A 20,344-nucleotide genomic window follows, 5' to 3' on the forward strand; every position below is an offset into this window, starting at 1 on the left:
AATTGGTTAAGAGTTACTGCGATTTTATACACTTTGTCAAATTTAAATAGCTTATTTATTGTAACTGCATGCATGTTTCATGAAAAAATTTGTTTCATATTGGTGACTTGAAAGAAAGCGATCCAAATACAAATACAAATTCACTCTATAAAAGAAGGAAGAGTTAGTCTGTGCTTATGGTGGCCGATGCGCTGCAGTGGCTGAGCTGGCATTATTGGAAGACCACAATGTCGTTTAGTCACCAGTTTGATGTTCGGCTCTCTGTGAGCTTTGCCTTTTATGGAGTTTTTTGGGTGTTAAATGTAGATGTAAATCATTGTCATTACAGCATACCCTCATGTGATCAGCTGTATGAGGGATGTAACTGAATACAAATACAGACACAAATAGGAGCCGTGCTTTTTGTTTATTATTATTTTTTTGACAGCTTGCCAGAAACTTGAGACTACACGTGTGTTTCAGGGGATTTCACAAGATGAAGCAAAAAAAAAAAACAACAAAACATAATAAAAATAAGAGGTGCACTTTTTTTTTTTTTCGGTTTTCTCTGTTAGTGGAACCTAAACACTGCCTTACTAAGCTCCAAAATAAAACAATACTTCTGAAAAATATAGTTCTGCAGAAAAAAATGAATTGACTTGAAATTAACTTATACATTCATTGCACATGTTTTTCGTTGATTTAAGTTATTGTTCTCCATCATTATTTAAAGAAAACCTTCCCAGTAAATCGTAGAGGCATTACAATGAAATGGAGAGTAAAGGACACCATTTTGACTTGCAGCAGCACTGTGTCTCAGCAGATTCTGATATCATGTCCAGCGAAAGTAAGGTATAAATATTATTAGAAGGTGGCTACAGATACTGATAGTGAAATTATGTTTACAACACTAAGCTGTATGTTTCTGATCATTATCTATATTTTTCTGAAACCTTAAATAACGCAAGTCCGGTCTCAAGATGTTTTCTGTATGCAAATACAGATGCAAATGCGTGACTTAAATACCCGTGCTCATTGGACAACTACGTGATACAGGTGCTCATGGTCATGTGACATGGTGCGTGCAGTGATCATGTGAAATGGCTTGTGGGTGATGTAGTCCAGTGCCGTATCAGCGCTACCGTGACAACTTGGACTTGTCTTTTGTCTCCTAAGCATTGGTCTTGCTTAATATGGTCTCAGTCTCCACTGAGAGTTTGTAAAATAATGTTCCTTTTGTCTTTTTCTTTCTTGCTTCTGGAAAACAGTTTAAACATTGGCACAATACATGAATGATTAAAGGCTTGGCCTTGAAAAGGATTTGATGGTTTTCAGTCTCCATCTTGAATCAGTCTTGCTTTCATTTGGACTCATTCTTGCCTCGACTCTTAAGCCTCGGTCTTGACTCGATTTTTGTGTATTCCTGATTTTGGACTTGTGTTGGATTTGACAATGTCAGTCTCGAGTACAGCCCTAATGAATACACCTCTCATCATGATGCACCTAACCCTAATCTTTTTTTGGAGTGGAACTTAACTCTGGGTAATTTGTGCCCTAAATTCATGAAAGGCTCCTCAGCCAGGCAGAACTAATTTGGCCAGAGTCACTTCTACTTTCCCTGGATAATAGTCCTGCCAAGAGAAGTGAGTGAGCGATGTTCTTATTATTAGCAACCATACAATTATACTAAAGCATGTGGTGCAAAAAAAAAAAATCTTGACAGACAAATCTTTTCATATTTCCACCTACCCCAGGGTTTTTCTTTTTTGTTCAGGATAATCTGTGCCATCCACCTCCCCGCTGGCTCAGCAACACGCTGCTTCATGATGGAGAAGAATGTGCAAGTGCAGCATGAAAGGTTACACTCACTCTGACATTTCCCAGTGCTGCTGTCTCTATTGAGGATGCTTTTGAAAGGCATGCCTCTCTCTCCTGGCTGCTAACAAGTACCTCAGCAAATTCATTCTCCCACTACAGTATTTTACGTCCCAAAATCCTGAGCTCCATAACAAACAGCGAGTTCCCAGGCGAGTCAAAACAATCAGGGCGTCTCACAGCATGCACAGTTGTAAATAAACCTGAGCTGCAAGCAAACACACATTACAGACAAAAATCACCACTTTGTTTGGAGGAGCTCTGAAGGAGGGCACTCAGTTTTTATTTATGTAGAGAAATAAATACACCGAGAAATTCTTAGTCATGAAGAATGCATGAGGAAAAAAGTGTGGGAGTGAGTCTCATCCATTACCATTGATTTAGTGAGTAGGAGGATCATTTAAATGAGGAAGTCGAGTGAGCGACTTGGCACATGAGTAAGCATGGTGGAGAGACCGTGATAATGGTGTGAATTAGTCCACTGCGGCTCGTCCATAGGGGCAGGAGTTGCAAAGAAAATATTGCTATTTGACATATATAAGTCGATGTTTCATTGATTTGCTTGCATTTCTAGATGTTGTGCAATCATGGTGCAGCGTCACTGCACCATTCAGCTCCATAGAGTTTTTATTGCACCTAGTGGTCAAAAATGGGAACTGCAACACACGCTAATAAATAGCAGTCCACTGGAGCAGAAATCACGCTGCTCCATGAATGTTTTGTTTACGAGTGGAGAAATAGGATCGTTAACACCATTACATCTTCTGTGTTCATTTCACACACTGTGATGATGGTGACGTGAAACAAACCAGCTGTATCGAAAACAGCTGGATTTTCTTTTAAATAACCCATTTGAAGTAAGTTATCAAAATGAACACTGCCATCTTTTTTAATCTATAGTTTTAAATCTTTTTCTTGATTAGGAAAGATGTGATTAAAGTTTAATCTTCACTTATCTAGTTATCTAGCTAGCTACGTAACTAGCTAAGCTGTCTTTAGCATGCAATTATCAGCAACCAGAAACCATCATAGTTGCACCAATTGCTTATAAAATCCAGTAAAGCTGCGATTGAAAAATTTGCATGTCTAAAAGATTGATGAGAATTTTTTTTTCAAATGAAGCAAATTGAACAGTGAGGTGGCAGCGTTGTGTTGAACAACACTGAGATTTACGTTTGAGTTTTTATTTCTGTTCTCTCGTTGAAAATTTGTGTTGAAAGATAAAGTGTAGAAATTCACTATTAGCCTATAGCATATGTCATGTGTGATAGCATCTCGCCTCGAGGTTCTGTCGTTGTTAATGTCGTCCTGCTCCACCAAAATCTGTGCTCACGAGTCGCCTGTAGACTTAGCGAACCATAGTTTCGTATGCTGTTCTGTTCCTGAGTGAGAGACTCCTTACTGCATGGTTGTTACCTGAGGCTAGCCTTAGAGGCTTCTGCTAGATCATGGCGTGATTCTCTCAGCCCCAGGGAGCCGGATTTGTGTCCAGAGAATCGATGTCTAGGTTACTCTGGCAGCTCTGCTTTTTTAATGACACATGCCTCAGGCAAAGATGCACAATACTTAATGGAGACCACAGATTTTCGGAACTGTTTCTTTTACATTTTTAGCCAGTGTAGCCGCCAGTTTCGAATGTTTCAAAGTTTCTTGCCTTGTCACAAAACCGTCTGGTGAACGGCTGAACATATTTCCACAGACATACATAAAAACGTGGTAATTAGGCTTGTGCGATATTTTAACCATTTAAAAACTGTTGTTATTGACAGATATAAGCCCATGTTCTGTTGATTTTATTGCCTTTCTAGATGTTCTAGCTCTTGTCTAGAGCTAGACATTTAGCTCCATAGAGTTATTATTGCACCTAGTGGTCAAAAATGGGAACTGCAACACACGCTAATAAATAGCAGTCCACTGGAGCAGGAATCACGCTGCTCTATGAATGTTTTGTTAATGAGTGGAGAAAGAGGATTGTCATCACCATTACATCTTCTGTGTTCATGTCACACACTGTGATGATGGTGACGTGAAACAAACCAGCTGCATCGAAAACAGCTGGATCAAAAATGGGAACTGCAACAAGCGCTAATAACTAGAGGCCTATTGGGGCAAGAATCACGCTGCCCCATGCTCTCTTTATGAACATTTTCAGTGAAAGAGGAGCAGCAGACAGGACAGTTAATGACAGTGTTGCCAGGGTTGCTGTTTTTACACCTAATTAATCTAGTTTAAAAATACTCAGAAGCTGCCAAGCTCTTGCTTTATAGCAAATAATTAAATCAGAATTCAGTCTAATAGATTTCTGCAAACAAAGGCAAAGTGTAAGTGCAGGCAGTGTGTATGGGTGAAGTGTGACAGCATCTCGACTTCATTTTATTTGAAGCTATCTCGTTATTAATGTCATCCTGCAACACCAAAAATAGATTCAGTCATGGAGCTCTACAAGGCATGAAATGTATGTATCTGGGAACCTATTCGGTTTAAATGAGTTGATCATCTATCGTTTAAATCAATGCCTGTACGGAACGTGTACAGAAATGACACATTTTTAAAAAGTCAGCCGTGACTTTGCTGTCCTGTGGCTTCATTCAAAGTTGTCAAAGGACACAATCATTTACTCGTGTTCATTAAAAGGCAATGGTGGAATCATGCTGCTGTCATTTTAATTCCCATGCTGACTAGTTGACATCAAACCAAGAGATATAGGAACACTCTTGACAGCCTGCTCTGTGCCTGTGCTGAGAGGGAGGAGTGTTTTTTCAGGAGGCTGCAAACAGGGAATGGGGAGCAGTAATCACGGACGTCTCCTCTGCTGACAAAATGAGTAGTGATCTCTGGTTAAGTGGTAATTACGTGACAAGGGCTGCCTCCTTCCCTCCCTGTCATACATCTACGGCAGGAAAGAAGGCAGATGTATTTGATAATATTTTGACCCAGCCTCTGAACGAAGGAGAAGTGAGATGATGCAACTCAGGGAGAACAGAACAAATGTTTCACTTGACACTGGAGGCAATGGTCTCATTGAACGTTTAATAATTTACAGGGCTGGACTCCTCCTGTGTGTCTTTTCAGGGACGCAGGGAGCCTGCTCCTGCAAAGTCAGACCTAGGTGAGTGCACCAGGGAAGCTGGCAAGAGCCGACAGTCGGTGCATCCCTCCACACGGCGGCTGTAATTTCCGAATGACAGCTTGAGTCATTCTAGTCAAGGACAGAAGAGGAGCTGCAGCGTTCCATGTCTATGTGGTAACTCTGGAGTCTAATAAGAGCGCTACCTCTTCCCTGCTTTTTGTACTTTCAATTTGCATTTGCAGAAAATCCGTTTCAATGCCATTATCTGTTAAGCGCTACAAATATTGGAATCTGTATTTCTTGAGTAAAAAAAACAAGGCTAAAACAAAATCAAACAAACAAATATCATATTTTATAGAACATAACTTTATTCAACTCCTGAATGTCTGTACCATTCCTCAACCTCAGCTACATCACTCAAGTTCATCATCACTCTCAACCAGATGCCCTGAGGATCTTTCTGGAAAGCTTTCTATCTAAACAACAACGTCTTTCCCAAATGTTGACAACAATAGCCACCTATCGGAATTTACTACAAAGCCGAGACACGGCGAGTCAAAACGGAGTCATTTAGCAAGTATTTTCTTTTAATAACGATGGAGAATGTTTATTTAAGATCACTGAAAAACATGCACAATGAACATACAAGTTCATGTTTTTAAAATTAATTAATTTTTTTTGTAGACCCCCAACAGAGAGTCGCTGCCCTGTACACAGCGCGTGGTCTGCGTGGGCTTTACGGAATGGCGTCTCTATGGATGAAAATATGGTTTTATTTTGGAGATCTGTGAGGCTACTGGAGGAAAAAACCAAACAAATAGCACACCTCGTATTCGTATCATGTTAATGAACACTGTCTTTGTCCTTCTAGTTCACCATTTCAGGGACGAAGTATACCATCAGGCTAAAACCCTGTTAGTGGGATGTTAGTACAGCTGGAAAAGAAAACACATGGGTCAAGTGATTTAAAAAAAATAAATTAAATAAAAGCTAATTCTCAAGTGGTTGGTGAAGATGCATGGTCTTGACTGTAGCTGGGTTTTACTTGGTTTTATCTGAGGATCCTACTGCAGTGATGTGATGAACTATTCATTTATTACAAAATTAAAAAAAAAGAGAGGAAGGAGAGTGAGTTGAGTGAGCATGTTTTTGACAAGAACATCTGCGGTGATGCCAATGGGGAACCAACGCTAAGATGCTTTTTGTCAGCAGACATCATGGTTTCTGAGCAGGATTCAAACAGCCAGGACATAAAGTGTTAATGCGAGGCATCTGGAGAGGTTCAGAAGACACACGGTGGACAAACAGTGGACTGGAAGCAGACTCACGTCTTCTCCATATGATCAGAGAACAGAGCTGAGTGTCTGGGAATTGTTAATAAAGAATTGTACAGTGTTTATAAGCATCTCACATACAACACAATCATAGGTAATAAAAGTGGAAGCCTTTTTTCTAATTTCTTGATTTTTACACTTATACTATGATCTAGCAGGGGTGAAAAGTACCAGACTACTGTATATGTACTCTTATTATAGGTCTTAAGTGCATGGTTCACTGTGATGGTACTTTTTTGGGAAGAATTAAATCATACTAATTTTACTATGAGGAGTTTTTACACTAAAAAATAATAACGGATTTAACCCTGGAAGCCTGACAGTCAGTTAAAAGACAGTGGGGTAAAATTATAATGATTTGAATTTAAGACCCAATCAAAATAAAGCAGAAAGTCTACACTTCAGACACCAAATATTTATTCAGCAGCAGCAGTGTCTGAGACAGTGAAGACAGATGAGGATCCCTGACCCAATTTATCAGCTAGCTTCAGTTTTAAATGCTTCAATGTGATAATGATCTGCTAATTATATTACGCGAGACAAAACTCGTGGAGATCTCGCCATTTTAGACTCAACATCCAACCTGCGGAAACATGTACAGGTAAGCTGTTAGCTAGCTGGGTGAGCTAGACTAGCGCTAGCCAGATCTTTTAGTGTTTTATGTATGAAAGTAAATTTAAGATATCATTTTGTTGTTCAGTAGCGATCGCATGTTGTGGTAAATATCTCTAAGTGCTGCTGCAGCCTGTAGGTAACGCTCAGGATAATGTGTAAGGGGCGACTTCGGTAAAGCAAGAAACATATATGAATTGACATGAACTAGCTAGGTAGCTATCAAACCTAGCAAGATACTCAAACACCAACAGCATTTGGCTAAGTTAGCTAGCCAGCTAATGTTACCAACATTCTTTATATATTGCTGATGATGGAGGTGCTGTTCACTTCAGAATAGCTCACTTGGTTAGTAATTACTCCACCAAGCAACTTATTCGAGTCATTTTCTTGATCACTACTTCTAGTTTTACTCAGTGTGGTTTGTACTCTTTACACCACCGGTGGATAACCCAGTTAAAATACAACCATAATTAAAGCAACACCAAGCAGGACAAGCTACACTTCTAAATATGGATTTGACAAATATCTTCTGAATAAATTTAGAGCATTGTGTCCAAACCAGAGTGGAAGGAGAGATTTCTTACAGACCTCACATACTGCGCATCTGAATTCCTGTAGGATGCAATTTGGAGGTTTCATTCTGAAGTATTTTGAAAGCCTGCTAACCAGATAGCTTTTCTGTGTGTGTGTGTGTGTGTGTTATTCCATGCAGGGTTCTCTCATTGAAGTAGGAGCACATCTTGCTACATCTGAGTCACTGATGCTCCCAAACCTTGAATGTGTCCTTCCTTGTTTGCTGTTTAATCTAGTCCACCTCTCCGTGGGTGCACAAACCTATTTATACATGTGGACGTGAGTGTGTGATCTGCCCGTATGTGGGCAGTTGTGTGTCGTCGAGCGTTATCTCCAAGTGTCAAGGGATGTAAGCGATGTTTGTGTTAGGTATTTGTTCTCTCTTAATCTTTCTACATCTCTCTCTCTCTCTCTTTCTCAGCAGCCGCAGTTGGAAGTATTTTAGTTCAGTGCCTATAGATTTCCCTCTGTCTCCACTTCGTCATGGCTGCCGTGAATTTAACGAAACAGCGGTCACTGTTCTGTTCTTTGACTCTGCGCTGAGATAGAGCAGAGAGCTCATTCTGCCTCTGAGCCTCTCTTCCACCAATCTTTTCGACCGCCTGTCCAATAAAACATCAATATTTACTGTGGTAAGCCAGCAGTTAGTGTTTACACATTAAATCTGAGAGAAAGAGAGAGAGAGAGAGAGAGAGAGAGAGAATGTTGAAGGGAGTAAAGAAGGTCTGGACAACTCCTTGCTTGAATGGCATTCATCTGAAAAGAAAAAGTCAACACAAATTTTATTTTTTATTTCTGAGAGTTACAGATGTCCTCAGTCAAAGCTTTGACAGTCGCTGATGTAAGACACCATGCACAACACAGCTTCTGAGAGTAATATCTCATTATAATTTGACCTTTACCTGCATCCAGGAGAGACTTTTAGAGGTCATGGCCTTATTATTATTAGCCTCAGTAGCACTGATGTCTTAAAAGCAAACATAAACCTCAAAGTTACATGTGGGTGTGTGCTAATGTTCTCTTCATTACAATAATAAAATATCATGCTTCTTCTGTTCATACTGAGCAAATGGATGCAAAATGGAGTCAGTAGACCTGCTATTGTCTTCCAATCCACCTGAGGGAGGAACACACACACACACACACACACACACTCAACACTCTGCACAGCCCGTGTTAAAGTAACTGTGTTTATATGCAAAGATTTTCACATTCGATCTTATCTTATACAATCTTCATTCATATATTCGTTACATCGAATCCGATCCAAACTTATTCAAACTTGTGTGCAAGCACGGAGCGAAGTTCCGGCCTGTTACTCTACGCAAGCCAACACGTGCAACAACGCAGAATTTTTGTTGCTATATACACGAACGTTACCCTCAGCACATCAAAATGGAGGACTTACGCATTTCCAGAAACAGTAGCTATCTCCATTCCGCTGCCACCTTTACGTCACTGCTGCTTATGACTCGTTCAGGTTGATAGAATATGTGTAAGTTATGTAAGAAAAACCTCGCATCAACTCACACACTTGTATTCACATTTGCATGCTTGCGTAGTGTATGTACCGGGTCATAAAAACGAGGCGCACGTGAGTCCGGTCAGCGTGTTCAGAAAAGCCGCTCAGCATTTCATGCTTGACTCAGATTCAGGAACAAGAACATTCTAGCTGTTGAAAATAACAAAATCCACACATCACCGTATCCATCACTATAACAGAAAGCTAACCGCTTTACTCATCATCTATTTGTATTGATATTAAAGACCATTTTTGGGAAACAAATTTATCAAAGTTCCAAGTTCCGCATATATGTTCGCTGAATTTCTGGCGAATATTAAATGCTGCCTCAGAATGTTCCAATACTGAAAATTATTTTAAATAAATTAAAATCTGTAATATAAGCTCTTTTGTTGCACCAGGACTGCTTCGTGACTCAAACACACATGCTCAGAGCGTACGCTGATTCTGATAGAGAACGTAATCTTTCTTAGAAGGACATTAACTCAGCTCGTTCAATCAGACTGAAATCGGTTTTCTCTTTTCCAGTTGAGGTCAATGTTTTTTTATTTTTTAAACTCTCAGGTTACTGACAGATTATTAAGATGCATGTAAACACAGCCACTGACTGATGAATAAGTAATACGTTTAGAAGTGCAGTATGATGAGGTTGTGTGAAGTGTGTTTTTATGATTCGGTGTTGTCGAAAGATATGAATAATCAGTTTGTTGGTATGCCTAATAATGTGATTTTTTTTTTTGAGAAGTTGGTTAAGAGCATCCCCAAACATCATACAGATACACCTTAATACAAATCCCATCCAGAAAGGATCAAAAGTTCAGTGAGTAAGAGCTGCTCTGCTTCACTGTGTTTATTTTCTCTCATCAGCTCACATCTGGCTGGAAGCGTTCTGGTAAATATTGAAGGACTCACAGGAGCTTTGCCTGGCCTTGTCTTTCACGTGTCTCACTGACTCTTTGAAGTGGAGGAGAGATTTCTGAGAGATTTCAGAAGGGGCTGATGCATCCTGAATGATGGATACGACTGCAGCAATCCTTCTCCCTCCATCCTCCACTCTGCACCAGCACTCAAAAAGAATACCACATTGCAACAATCTATATTTCATAAAATCGACGTCATTGCGAGAATGCCGCTAACGTACCTGGGGATGCAACACCATCCAAGGTCCACCAAGGTCAAAGCAATGAAGGAAAACCTCCATCTGACCCTGTGTGACTCACAGATTTTTAATTATTTCCTTACCCTTTTAGTTGTGATTGCCTTTCAATATCTTCAGCCCTGCATCCAAACCTGTCGCCATTTCATAACAAAACAAAAACAAAAAGTTCTCACGTTTAATCTGAATAAATCATGACCATTTTATCATAAGCTAAATTTCACTACTCAGGCAAAAGGACGACATTAGGCAGAGAAATTTTCATTGTGTGTTATAACATGTCTAAAAAAATACTGTATTTGATCAAATTCTGGTTATCATCACCATTAGCATTATTGGTAAATTGTTAGATTTGACATTTCATTGTTAGACATTGAATATTTAATCTTTTGAGGTGAAAAGGTGGGCGGGGCTTCCAGGCGGTGTCAGTTAATATCGGAGAGTGCGCAAATCATTCCATATCGACTGAATTGAAAAAGAACAAACTTTAAAAATGTCTGCAAAATGTTGAGTTCAAATCGATATATTTTTTTTGCTTGAGAATAGAGAAGCTAAGTAAGATGAGCGGTACTTATCCTGGTGCTTCTACGTGCGTGTTAGCAGTAATTAATCTGGATCTATAATGTCTATAAGTCTATAATGATTGACTAATATTGTCACAAATTCCTGACATGATGAGCAAATGTCGTGTTTTTTTATGCCACATGATTGTGTCTGAATGTGTATTTTGTGTATGTGTTTCTTGATTGTGTCCGTGTGTTCTGCGTTTAGTTCTTGATTAGTTTGTCTACTTTTACCCTCCTGTGTCTTCTTCTCTCATTGCGACATCTTCGAATGCATTTCGTATTGTTAAATCAGACCCTTGGTTCCCAGGTTCCGAGTTTTCTTTGGTTTGTGATTACGGATATTCCACGTTTTCTGTGTTTTTTTTTCCTGAGCCCTGTCTGGAATGACACACTGAGTATACACACTGAGTATACACACTTGCGTCCTGCCTCTTATGAATATATTTAACAGTCTGGGAAAAAAGTATTGTAATAGAGATGATGTTTCTAGTCTGTTCATTAAAAAAAAAATCAGTGGTTCTGGAATTTATTCGTGCCAAAATATAAATCTTTTAACTCTGTTCAATTTTTCCATTTCCAAAAGATAAATGTTAATGTATGCATGATATTTGTTGGATGGTAACATGGAAGGTGTTTACAGGGCCAAGAGGGCCAAGTTCAGACACACACACACACACACACACACACACACACACTTTAGAATACTCTGACATTAATGTGAACGCATTGAAAAAAATGACACAAGGCACATGAGTATCTGAAAGTTGAGTATCTTTATTCAATGTAAGGAACAGCTAACCCAGACACACGAAGGGTTAAAACAGAATACTGTCATTACGCTCACAAACAGATCACAACAAAAAGCACCTCAAAAACATAGCAAAACACCTCAAAGTCAAAATTTCCACAAAAAACATCCCCAATGCCTTTTCTGACTGTAACACCTTAACGTCTGGCTTTTACATGTTTCTGTAAAACACAGTGACACAGCGGCAGGAAGGACGTTTAAAATAGCAATTCAAAGACTTTTTACCTTTAACAGGAAATTTCAACAACAGATATAATCAGAGTTTACTGTTTTACTGTCTTCCAGGTTAAAATACAGTGTTAACTTTCTGTTCTTAAATAATACTGGACTCCTAAACTTTCCACAATAGATATCTTTACATTAGGGTCGTTGTGGCAGAATCTAATCCTAACTGTGACGGAGACTGGATTGTTTTGTTTTCTTTCCTTTTTTTTCAGAACTGTGTGAACACAAAAACCTAATCGTTTTAGATCTTTAGTGGTCCAAGATTAGATACACATCTGAAACGTGGTCTATCAGATTAGAATGTATTTCTGTATTTTTTTACTGATGGAAATGAGCAATAAAACTTACCCATGTCACAGAACACATATCTCATTAATCTCACTCTTGTGGAATTCTTCTACGGAAGTGAGCAATAAGCAGACGGTGTAAATGCGCAGTGCGGCTTATATAACAGCAGCTCCGACAGTTGTTCCGGCTGTAACATAAACGATTAATTGACATTTTTTTTATTAAAGCACTCGTTCTACTGTAATGCGTCATCGTTTCTATGGTAACAGCTCATTCACAGGGCGAAATCATGTTTTTGTTTAACAAAGAAAAACGTTTCATCGTTGATGTGGTGAAGCTTTCTGTTAGGACATTTTAGGTTTTTTTTTATGGAAGGAGTCTCCAGTGTCAGCGCTTTGTAACAATGACCTAACGATTTACAGTTTCTCGGTAGCTGTGTTTTTTTGTCTTATTAACTTCAAGAGAGAGAAAAAATGAGAGTCTGGTGAGGGAACGACTGTTTAAAGCTGCTATAACATAAGTGAGAACAGGAATAATTCATCTCATGGACGTTCCACATACAAAAGCATTGAATAAGCTGAACAGTTAAAAAGTGTGATGTTTCATACGTTACTGAATGCAAATCACTGTCGTATAAGAGGAATGAAACACTTCGGACTGAGCTCTTCTGCGAAAATAATTCACGTCAGGGTGGTAAGAGTAACTCGCTTCATCCCACGAATTATATACGGTACGTGACTCGTATAATCCATCATGATTCTAGAGAAGTGAGCCGGTACGAGGAGAGGTTTTTAACTGCACTCGGCTGTGTGAACACAGGAGGCGGTGGAGGGTCAGTGAGGCACCGCGAGCACTCGGCACAGTGGGAAAAACCTCAAAACACAGCAGGAGCCACAGAAAGCATTATCGATTTATAATTAATAGCAAAAGCATCTCCCACTAGCAAAAAGCACTACATCTCCACAGCAATTTGGAACCAAAAAGCTCAAGCTACGTTTTCAAATATTCATGTGGACATGATGGAGATTATTCCTTACATACGGAGTGTTTATCTGGGGGGAAAAAGGAGAAAGTTTGGCTCAGCTTCACTCTCATCTTGGAGAGTATAGCATTGGATGAAGATCTGAGATATTCCCAATTCTTTAAAGGTCGTCTGAGTACGCTTGTAGGAAAATAAATGCAGGGATGACGGTTTAAGTTCGTTCATTTGAACTGAAACTGACTCGCCTTTGCTCATTAGAGCGTCTGGATGAGACTGTTTTGACACAAGAATTGTTTTGAGCTGAGAAATATGCAAAATAGAAAGAGAAATTCTTTTACTGCTCACAATTACTGCAGTTCTGGAACCGGCAAATGGAAACTCCGTCACTAACATATTTTAAGCTCTCATGGCATCTCAATGGAGTCTGCTTGATTGAGGCACACACACACACACACACACACATACACACTCAACAAGTCAATATCTATGGGCAAATCAGTTCTCTCACTGCGCTTCTCTCAAAAGGTCATTTGGCACGGCTGATAATTTGGCAATAATCATGATGTATGGCTGAGGAAGCGAGTCGTAAACATTAGAATTTATTTTGAGGAAGGCAGCTTTATCAAGTCACCCTTGTTCTTAGCACAGTATTTTTTTTTTAAACTGCAAAACAATTTCTTTTCCGGACAAGGACTGCTTCCTTTTGACCACAAGTCTGGTTTATACAGAAAGTAACGGGCAGCGTGTGCTGAGTCTTTGTTTATCCGACAACGTCCTTACTCAAGACGATGACAATAAAAGCACTCGGTCATGTTTTGTGCAGACTTCACTTCATTCTGCGAAGACAATTCTTGCCCAGTCTTCCTTTAAAACTCAATCACAGTGTAATGCCACTAAAGGAAGCGTAATAATAATAATAATAATAATAATAATAATAATAACAAAATTGAGTGATTCAGCTTTCAAACCAAACTCTGGCAGACATTTACCATCCAATAGGCGTAGTTATACAGGTAAGGGATAATCCACGACTAGGTTCGCATTACACGATTTTAATGCACGACGTGGAGGCAAAGAACGACCGAAAGTGAAGCGGAGTGCATTAAATTCGTGTAACGCACACCTAGCCATGGACTATCCTGCTTATACCACGGTCACTCGCCTGCACTGACAAGTTAAAGCTGTCACTGATGTTTGCAGAACAAAATTTGACTGAAAGGATCAAAATAATGGTTAATTTTCGTTAGCTATTTTATATACGGGTCGCAAGATCTAGAATTCTGTCGCTCTAAATCATACACAGAGATAAAGTAGTGCCATAAGATTACATATATTTGAATGAATTATAATAAATAGTTATTATAGAGAGAGATAGATTGTGCCGCATCTCTACTAATAATGAAGCTGTGAATTTAACTACTATATGCGACTGTAAATGTATGTTGCTATGGTTACAAGTGTTTATAGGCAGCGCATTAATTTAGAACGGTGGTTAAACTGACTGGAACTACCTGGTTTGAATGCACACCTTCCAGCCAATCAGAACGGAGTATTCTGACAGACCATGGTATAATTATAAGTATACACTCACTTCACCGGTATTCATGCCATTATTTGATCAGCCAATCATGTTACAGCAGTGCAATGACATAATATCAGGTTTCAGATTATGTTCACATCAAACATCAGAATCTCAGTGAAACTGCTGATGTGCTGGGATTTTACACTTGAGTTTACACAGAATGGAGAGGAAAACAAACAAACAAACAAACAAACAAACAAAAAATCCAGTTCTGGGGGCAGAAAAGTCTTGTTGATGTGAGAGGTGAAGGAAGAGAGAATGGAGAGACTGGTTCGAGCTGACAGGAACTCACATAACCACTCTTTACAACCACGGTGAGCTGAAACGCATCTCAAAATGCCAAACTTTGAGGTGAATGTGCTACAAGACCACATCAGGTTCCACTCCTGTCAGCCAAGAACAGGAATCTGAGGATCCAGTGGACACCAAAACTGGACCAATGAAGACTGGAAAAATGTCACCTGGTCTTTTTTCTGAGGAGTTTCTGAAATACTCGAACCAGCCCATCTGACACCAACAACCACGCCACAGTCAAAGTCACTGAGATCACACTTTTTTCACATTCTGATGTTTGATGTGAACAGTAACAGAACCCTGTATCTGTATGATTTTATGCATTGTGCTGCTGCCACATGATTGGCTGGCTGATTGGATAACTGCACGAATGATCCCGGATACAGGTGTTCATACAGGTGAGCGTATAAATAAAAGACAACGCTGACTTCCCCTTAGGCCATTTATTATATCAAAAAGAACTAGCCAAGGGTCTAAAAAGGGATGAAATCTACCAGAGTTTGCATGTTGAAGCAGCTGAGACATGCATGAAACTGTAAGACTATTTTTTGCCCTTTTATATAGTATGTACAAGAAACCTTGCAGACAGAGCATTTTTTTTTCCAGAGTAAAAACGGAAAAAAAAAGTGCACACAAAGGCAGCACGACTACCACGCAAAGAATCTTGCCAGCAAATTTAGGTAATGTAGGGGACATCTGCTAAGAAGATTCAACCAGAACTAAGAAAAGGCTCTATTACAAACCATAACGAGGCAGCAAAATAAAAGCTTACCTCATGCTAATCGAGCAAAGATAAGCAGCATTAATACGGTGTTGTAAGAAACTGGCAGTGACAAACGTAACATATTAATACTGGATGTCTACAAACGTTAATCTAATCATGGCTTGGACACAAATGCAAATCACTCCTTCATCATCAAACCTTTCACCACAAACATAATCATCATAAAAATACATATCTAGAGTACTTCCTCAGTGTGCATATGCTAGACGGCAAAGTTATAGAGAACTGTTACACAGACGACAGGTTCCAAGTATCTTATTTAAATCGGATTCACAATACATAGAACTATCACAACTTTTACCTGGCCTTGAGTATAGATTGGAATACAGGTCTGGTCTAATTCACGGCACTACGTTGCTGTACGGATCACCGATTTTGTACATTTGTTCCGATATTATTAAACAAGGAAGCCCAGCTGCTGTCTCAGATGGTCTGACCAAGACTCAGAGTCCAGCACAGTTCACTACTGACTTCTCAAATAAACCTCAGAGATTCAGAAGGTTCATTAGAACAGGAAAATTCCCCTCTCTTGGGCTCCCCTGATATATATATATATATATGTCATATATTATGTCTATATATTGTGTATAATAAATACCATAAATAAATGTTATATCACTATATAAATATATTCCTATATTCAGATATGGTTTTATTTACGATTTACACTATTTGCGTCAAAATACAAACGTATGAAGTATCCCCATGACAACAAGGTATCTACAGACTCCAAATACAGCTATTTGGAGAAGCTACACGTCGGGCGTCATACTAAATCATGACAACCGGTGTAACAGGAGGTGACAGACTGAATATCGAAGAGATTGTCATGCATTAAATCTACTATTAATACAGCATGAGGTGTATATGAACAAACATATCTGTGGAGAAAAAAAAGAAAATAAAAGTATGTTCCATCCTCTAATTGAATTCTCTCATGTTTTTTTTTTTTAATGATGGATGGTAATTTATATTATGTACTCGGAACTATTAATCAATAGCAATGATTCATGAAATGGTCAGGTTAATGGGTTTTTTTGCTTCATATAGCTTGCTGTCACATAAGTACATACATTACGCAACTTTAGAAAAAAAAAATTCATTGTAAACTTGGCTCTTTCAAAGTAGAGAATGCAAAAGTCATATTTGTGATGATTTGGCACTTTTTTAAACATATTATCATTAATTAATATTGTAATCTACAAACTGTACGCCGAACATAATCACATGAAGCCTACTGATGGTTCTATTCACAGTTTAGCTCTTGATAATGGCATGGCACAGTAAATTTAACTTTAGTCACGATACTTTAACTTGGGTGTTAAAGCAGTAAAGCAGTCTTGTGATTTGTCACTGCAGACTAAAAAAAAAAAAAACAAAAAAAACATTCAGCTATAGACTGGAAAAAGCCTGTAAGCAATACAAGGTGCAATTCATGCAGATGAACATGGTGGAAAAAAAGGAGTAAATATAATTCACACGTGCTTTTAAATGCAATAAAATGTCAGGCGCTCTCAGTGGAGCGTAAGACGACTCTATGGGAGCTCGTTTTAAATTTCTTTGTTCGAGTAAAAGTGTAAGCTTGAGACAATGACCGTGAGTGATGAATGATTCATCTCAACAGGAGAGGGATTGAGAAAAGGCACACAGTTTCTTTACCTTTGAGCTTGCACGGGCTCTTAAAGCAATACAAAAACAAATAACCGAGGCAACTCATGGGGATGATGAAAAAGCAGTTCTAGATGATATTGGTCTAAATTAGCTGAGACTCCAAGAGCAAACACTGATCATTATGAACGATACACAGACATACGGACATCGCTGCTGGCTGCTGAAGGCTACAGACGATCGGCAAGTCGACTGACTACCAACGATGGCTCGGAGTTTTCTATCTAATGATATACGGCGTGTGGTGAGCATATAGCCTTGTAGATCATCCTGAACGAGTGGCGTCAAACAGGCGGCTGTTCATATTTTGCCATCGAAACGTACTACAAGGCTTACTCAGACCTTACCACACAAGTCTCCCATACACAACGTTATAAAGATTGTAAGTGAGTATACATAATCTACAAACACTTCATACCAATCGAACGATGGCATGTAAACCTGGCGTGGAACCGATGCAAACCTACAAATCAAAACAAATAAGAAAAATAAAATTGCACATGTGGTGGTAGCATCGTATGGCTACTCCAGACTTGACTAGGAGGTTTTTTTTTTCATTGTTGTTTATGGATATATTTCAGGTTCAGTTATGGGGGTTGGACCTCCTGATGGTTGGCTTCCTGTTGACATAAGTGGCCCAGTAGGCCAGGTTGAAGATGAAGAAGAGCACAGGAAAGATGATGCGTGAGATCTTGTCCACTTTGCTGACTCGGTTGTAGGACTTCTTGACACCTTCGCAGATGTACTCGCCATCCATTCTGGAGAGCCGCACCTCTCGGACGGGCTGAGCTGGGGCTGGGGCTGAGGCCGTGCTGGAAGCGCTCTTAGAAATAGTGGTCAGTCCCGGTTCTTTTCCCACGCTCATAGGATAAGTAGTGCCCACGATGTTAAACGTGTTGTTGGTCTTTTTGGAGAATGACGCAGACTCGCGTCTCTGTGGGAGAAGAAATCAGCAGAACCAGACTGTTATATAAATGCAGCGAAGTGCTTTTAAATGCTCAACAGTTTAAAAATGAAGTTCAATATTTCCTATAGCAGGATGAGTGAATCACAATTCATCTCACTAATAGCACATTCCATATGCACTGCTTTTTAACTCGCTGGATATATATAATAAAAATAATATGCAGAAATGACTCATCTGCAAAATGTTATGTGCCTGTGGTTTTCTGAACATCAGGATGACTTGGATACCTTCTTGTGAGTGTGTGCTGAATGCAAGGTCATGAAGTGACATATGATGGAGGATTTGCAGGAAATACTGCCGTCATACGGATTAACGCTGGTTCTGAAAGACAGGGAAGCCTGGTGGTTGTTCGGTTCTATTTCACTCCTTCTGAATCACCTGGATATATGGTGTTTGGAAATGAACGCCACACTCGTGGCACTGGGAAGGATGATGGTCACCCTGAAGAAAACAAACGCTGACACTAGCGCAAACTTCTTGGAGCAAAATGATGCCCATGAGGAAGAGCCAAGGGTGCCAAACGGAAACCAACTCAGGGACTAGCTATAAACAGTGCCTCGACTATGCTAGCGGCACTAGTCACAGGCCTGCTAGTAGGCTGGATAATGGGCTTTTTGGAAAAATGCAGACCCCTGGTGGTCAGGAGGGGTGAAATAGAACAAATTGTTTATTTTTTAAATTGTACTATATTTAATCTCAACATGAAATTCAAATGATCTTTAGGATATATTGTCAAAACCTCAGAAGACTGACCTTCTCAGCTACCAGTATACATGAATGATGATTCTTCTCTTGACAATGGAATACCATCAATTGTAAGGGCAAGTTAAGTGTCAATTTAAACAAGTTTTTGTCTGGTGCACTTATTTATTTATTTATTTGTTTGTTTATTGATTGATTGATTGATAAATTCAGGTTAAAAACCTACCTGTTCAAACTGTGATTATCATAAATCTATGATAAATCTTGATTTTTCCCCCACCACCTGTAGCATGTTTTACTAATTGGGAATTGTTTTATTATTTGTGTTATTTTTAATTATTGTACTTTTATCTTTCACCTTTTATCTTCACTGTCATCTAATTTCTTCGAGCTTTATACATAGTGTGTTTTATTATAGTTGACTCAAAATGAAAATGGTTATATAAAGAAAGATTATTATTGCTATTGCTGAAAAATAGGATTACATTTCCTTAGTCACAATCCCTAGTCAACTGACAGACTCCAAACTCATCAGACTCTTGATCTACCCATATAAGTTCATGGTCTGATCACTTCTGATTACTCGCACATCATCGTCATCAACTCACCAAGAACTTGGCAATATAAACCACAAATTGTTCACACGGCATTCGCTTTATTGTCTGCTACTCAGCCATGAATCACTCTGCATTGGTCTGTTCTGGTCTTGACATGACCTCGGTTTTAGTTCCTTTAGATTTGTGTGAGTGTAGCCTGGATTGCGCATCACCTGACCCTCTGACTGCTCTCAGATTTTTTATATCTGCCTCGTCATTCTGATTTAATAAACTCCTGCATTTGTATCCATTACCTGTCCAATTTCATGACACCTCGTCACTGCTGACATTTTTGCTTAAGTGCATTTATTGTGCGTTCCTGCTGTTATATGTAACACTGCTAAGCCTCGTAGGCACTCCGGTCAGGCAAATACTTCGATATGGTCATGACTGTGGGCTGATAACACAGCATTTACAGTATGCCTCCATTCTGACTCACTGGCCAAAGCTTTACTGAGAAATATCTTCTTGCTGAGATGGTTCCTTCTGAAAGAAAGAAAGAAAGAAAGAAAGAAAGAAGGAAAGAAAGAAAGAAAAAAGCTAGCCACCTGTTGCATCAGCTCTTAAGATTGTTGCCTGGTTTGAACGTAAATGGCCATTACATTCGTGTTTACAAACTACTGAAAAATTAACAGTTGCACCGAGTGGCATAGTAATATAGCCTTAAGTTATAACGTATAATTTACACACTTAAAACTACTGTGTGATTCTTTTCAAAGCAAACTTGAGATATTTGCTAGGTAGTATACGCCATAAAA

General features: G+C 39.1%; 1 protein-coding gene and 1 long non-coding RNA gene across 3 annotated transcripts in view; one reads left to right on the forward strand and one right to left on the reverse strand.

The window, feature by feature from the left end:
* Nucleotides 1-7,588: 7,588 nt before the first annotated feature.
* On the forward strand, nt 7,589-11,224 carry LOC117599189 (uncharacterized). The gene is made up of 3 exons (XR_008303990.1): nt 7,589-7,725; nt 7,868-8,078; nt 9,836-11,224. It is a non-coding gene; the product is annotated as an uncharacterized LOC117599189 (long non-coding RNA).
* A 220-nt stretch (nt 11,225-11,444) lies between these two features.
* The window catches only part of LOC113541817 (gamma-aminobutyric acid receptor subunit alpha-3), a 108,835-nt gene continuing 99,935 nt past the window's right edge, over nt 11,445-20,344 (reverse strand). For both annotated transcript variants that reach the window (XM_026939013.3, XM_026939011.3), the window contains one exon: nt 11,445-18,255. In XM_026939013.3, the coding sequence (XP_026794814.1) occupies nt 17,905-18,255 (351 nt within the window). In that variant the 3' untranslated portion in view covers nt 11,445-17,904. The remainder of the gene's footprint in view (nt 18,256-20,344) is intronic.

This window comes from Pangasianodon hypophthalmus, chromosome 15 (assembly GCF_027358585.1).
Source record: "Pangasianodon hypophthalmus isolate fPanHyp1 chromosome 15, fPanHyp1.pri, whole genome shotgun sequence".
Lineage (NCBI taxonomy): Eukaryota > Metazoa > Chordata > Actinopteri > Siluriformes > Pangasiidae > Pangasianodon > Pangasianodon hypophthalmus.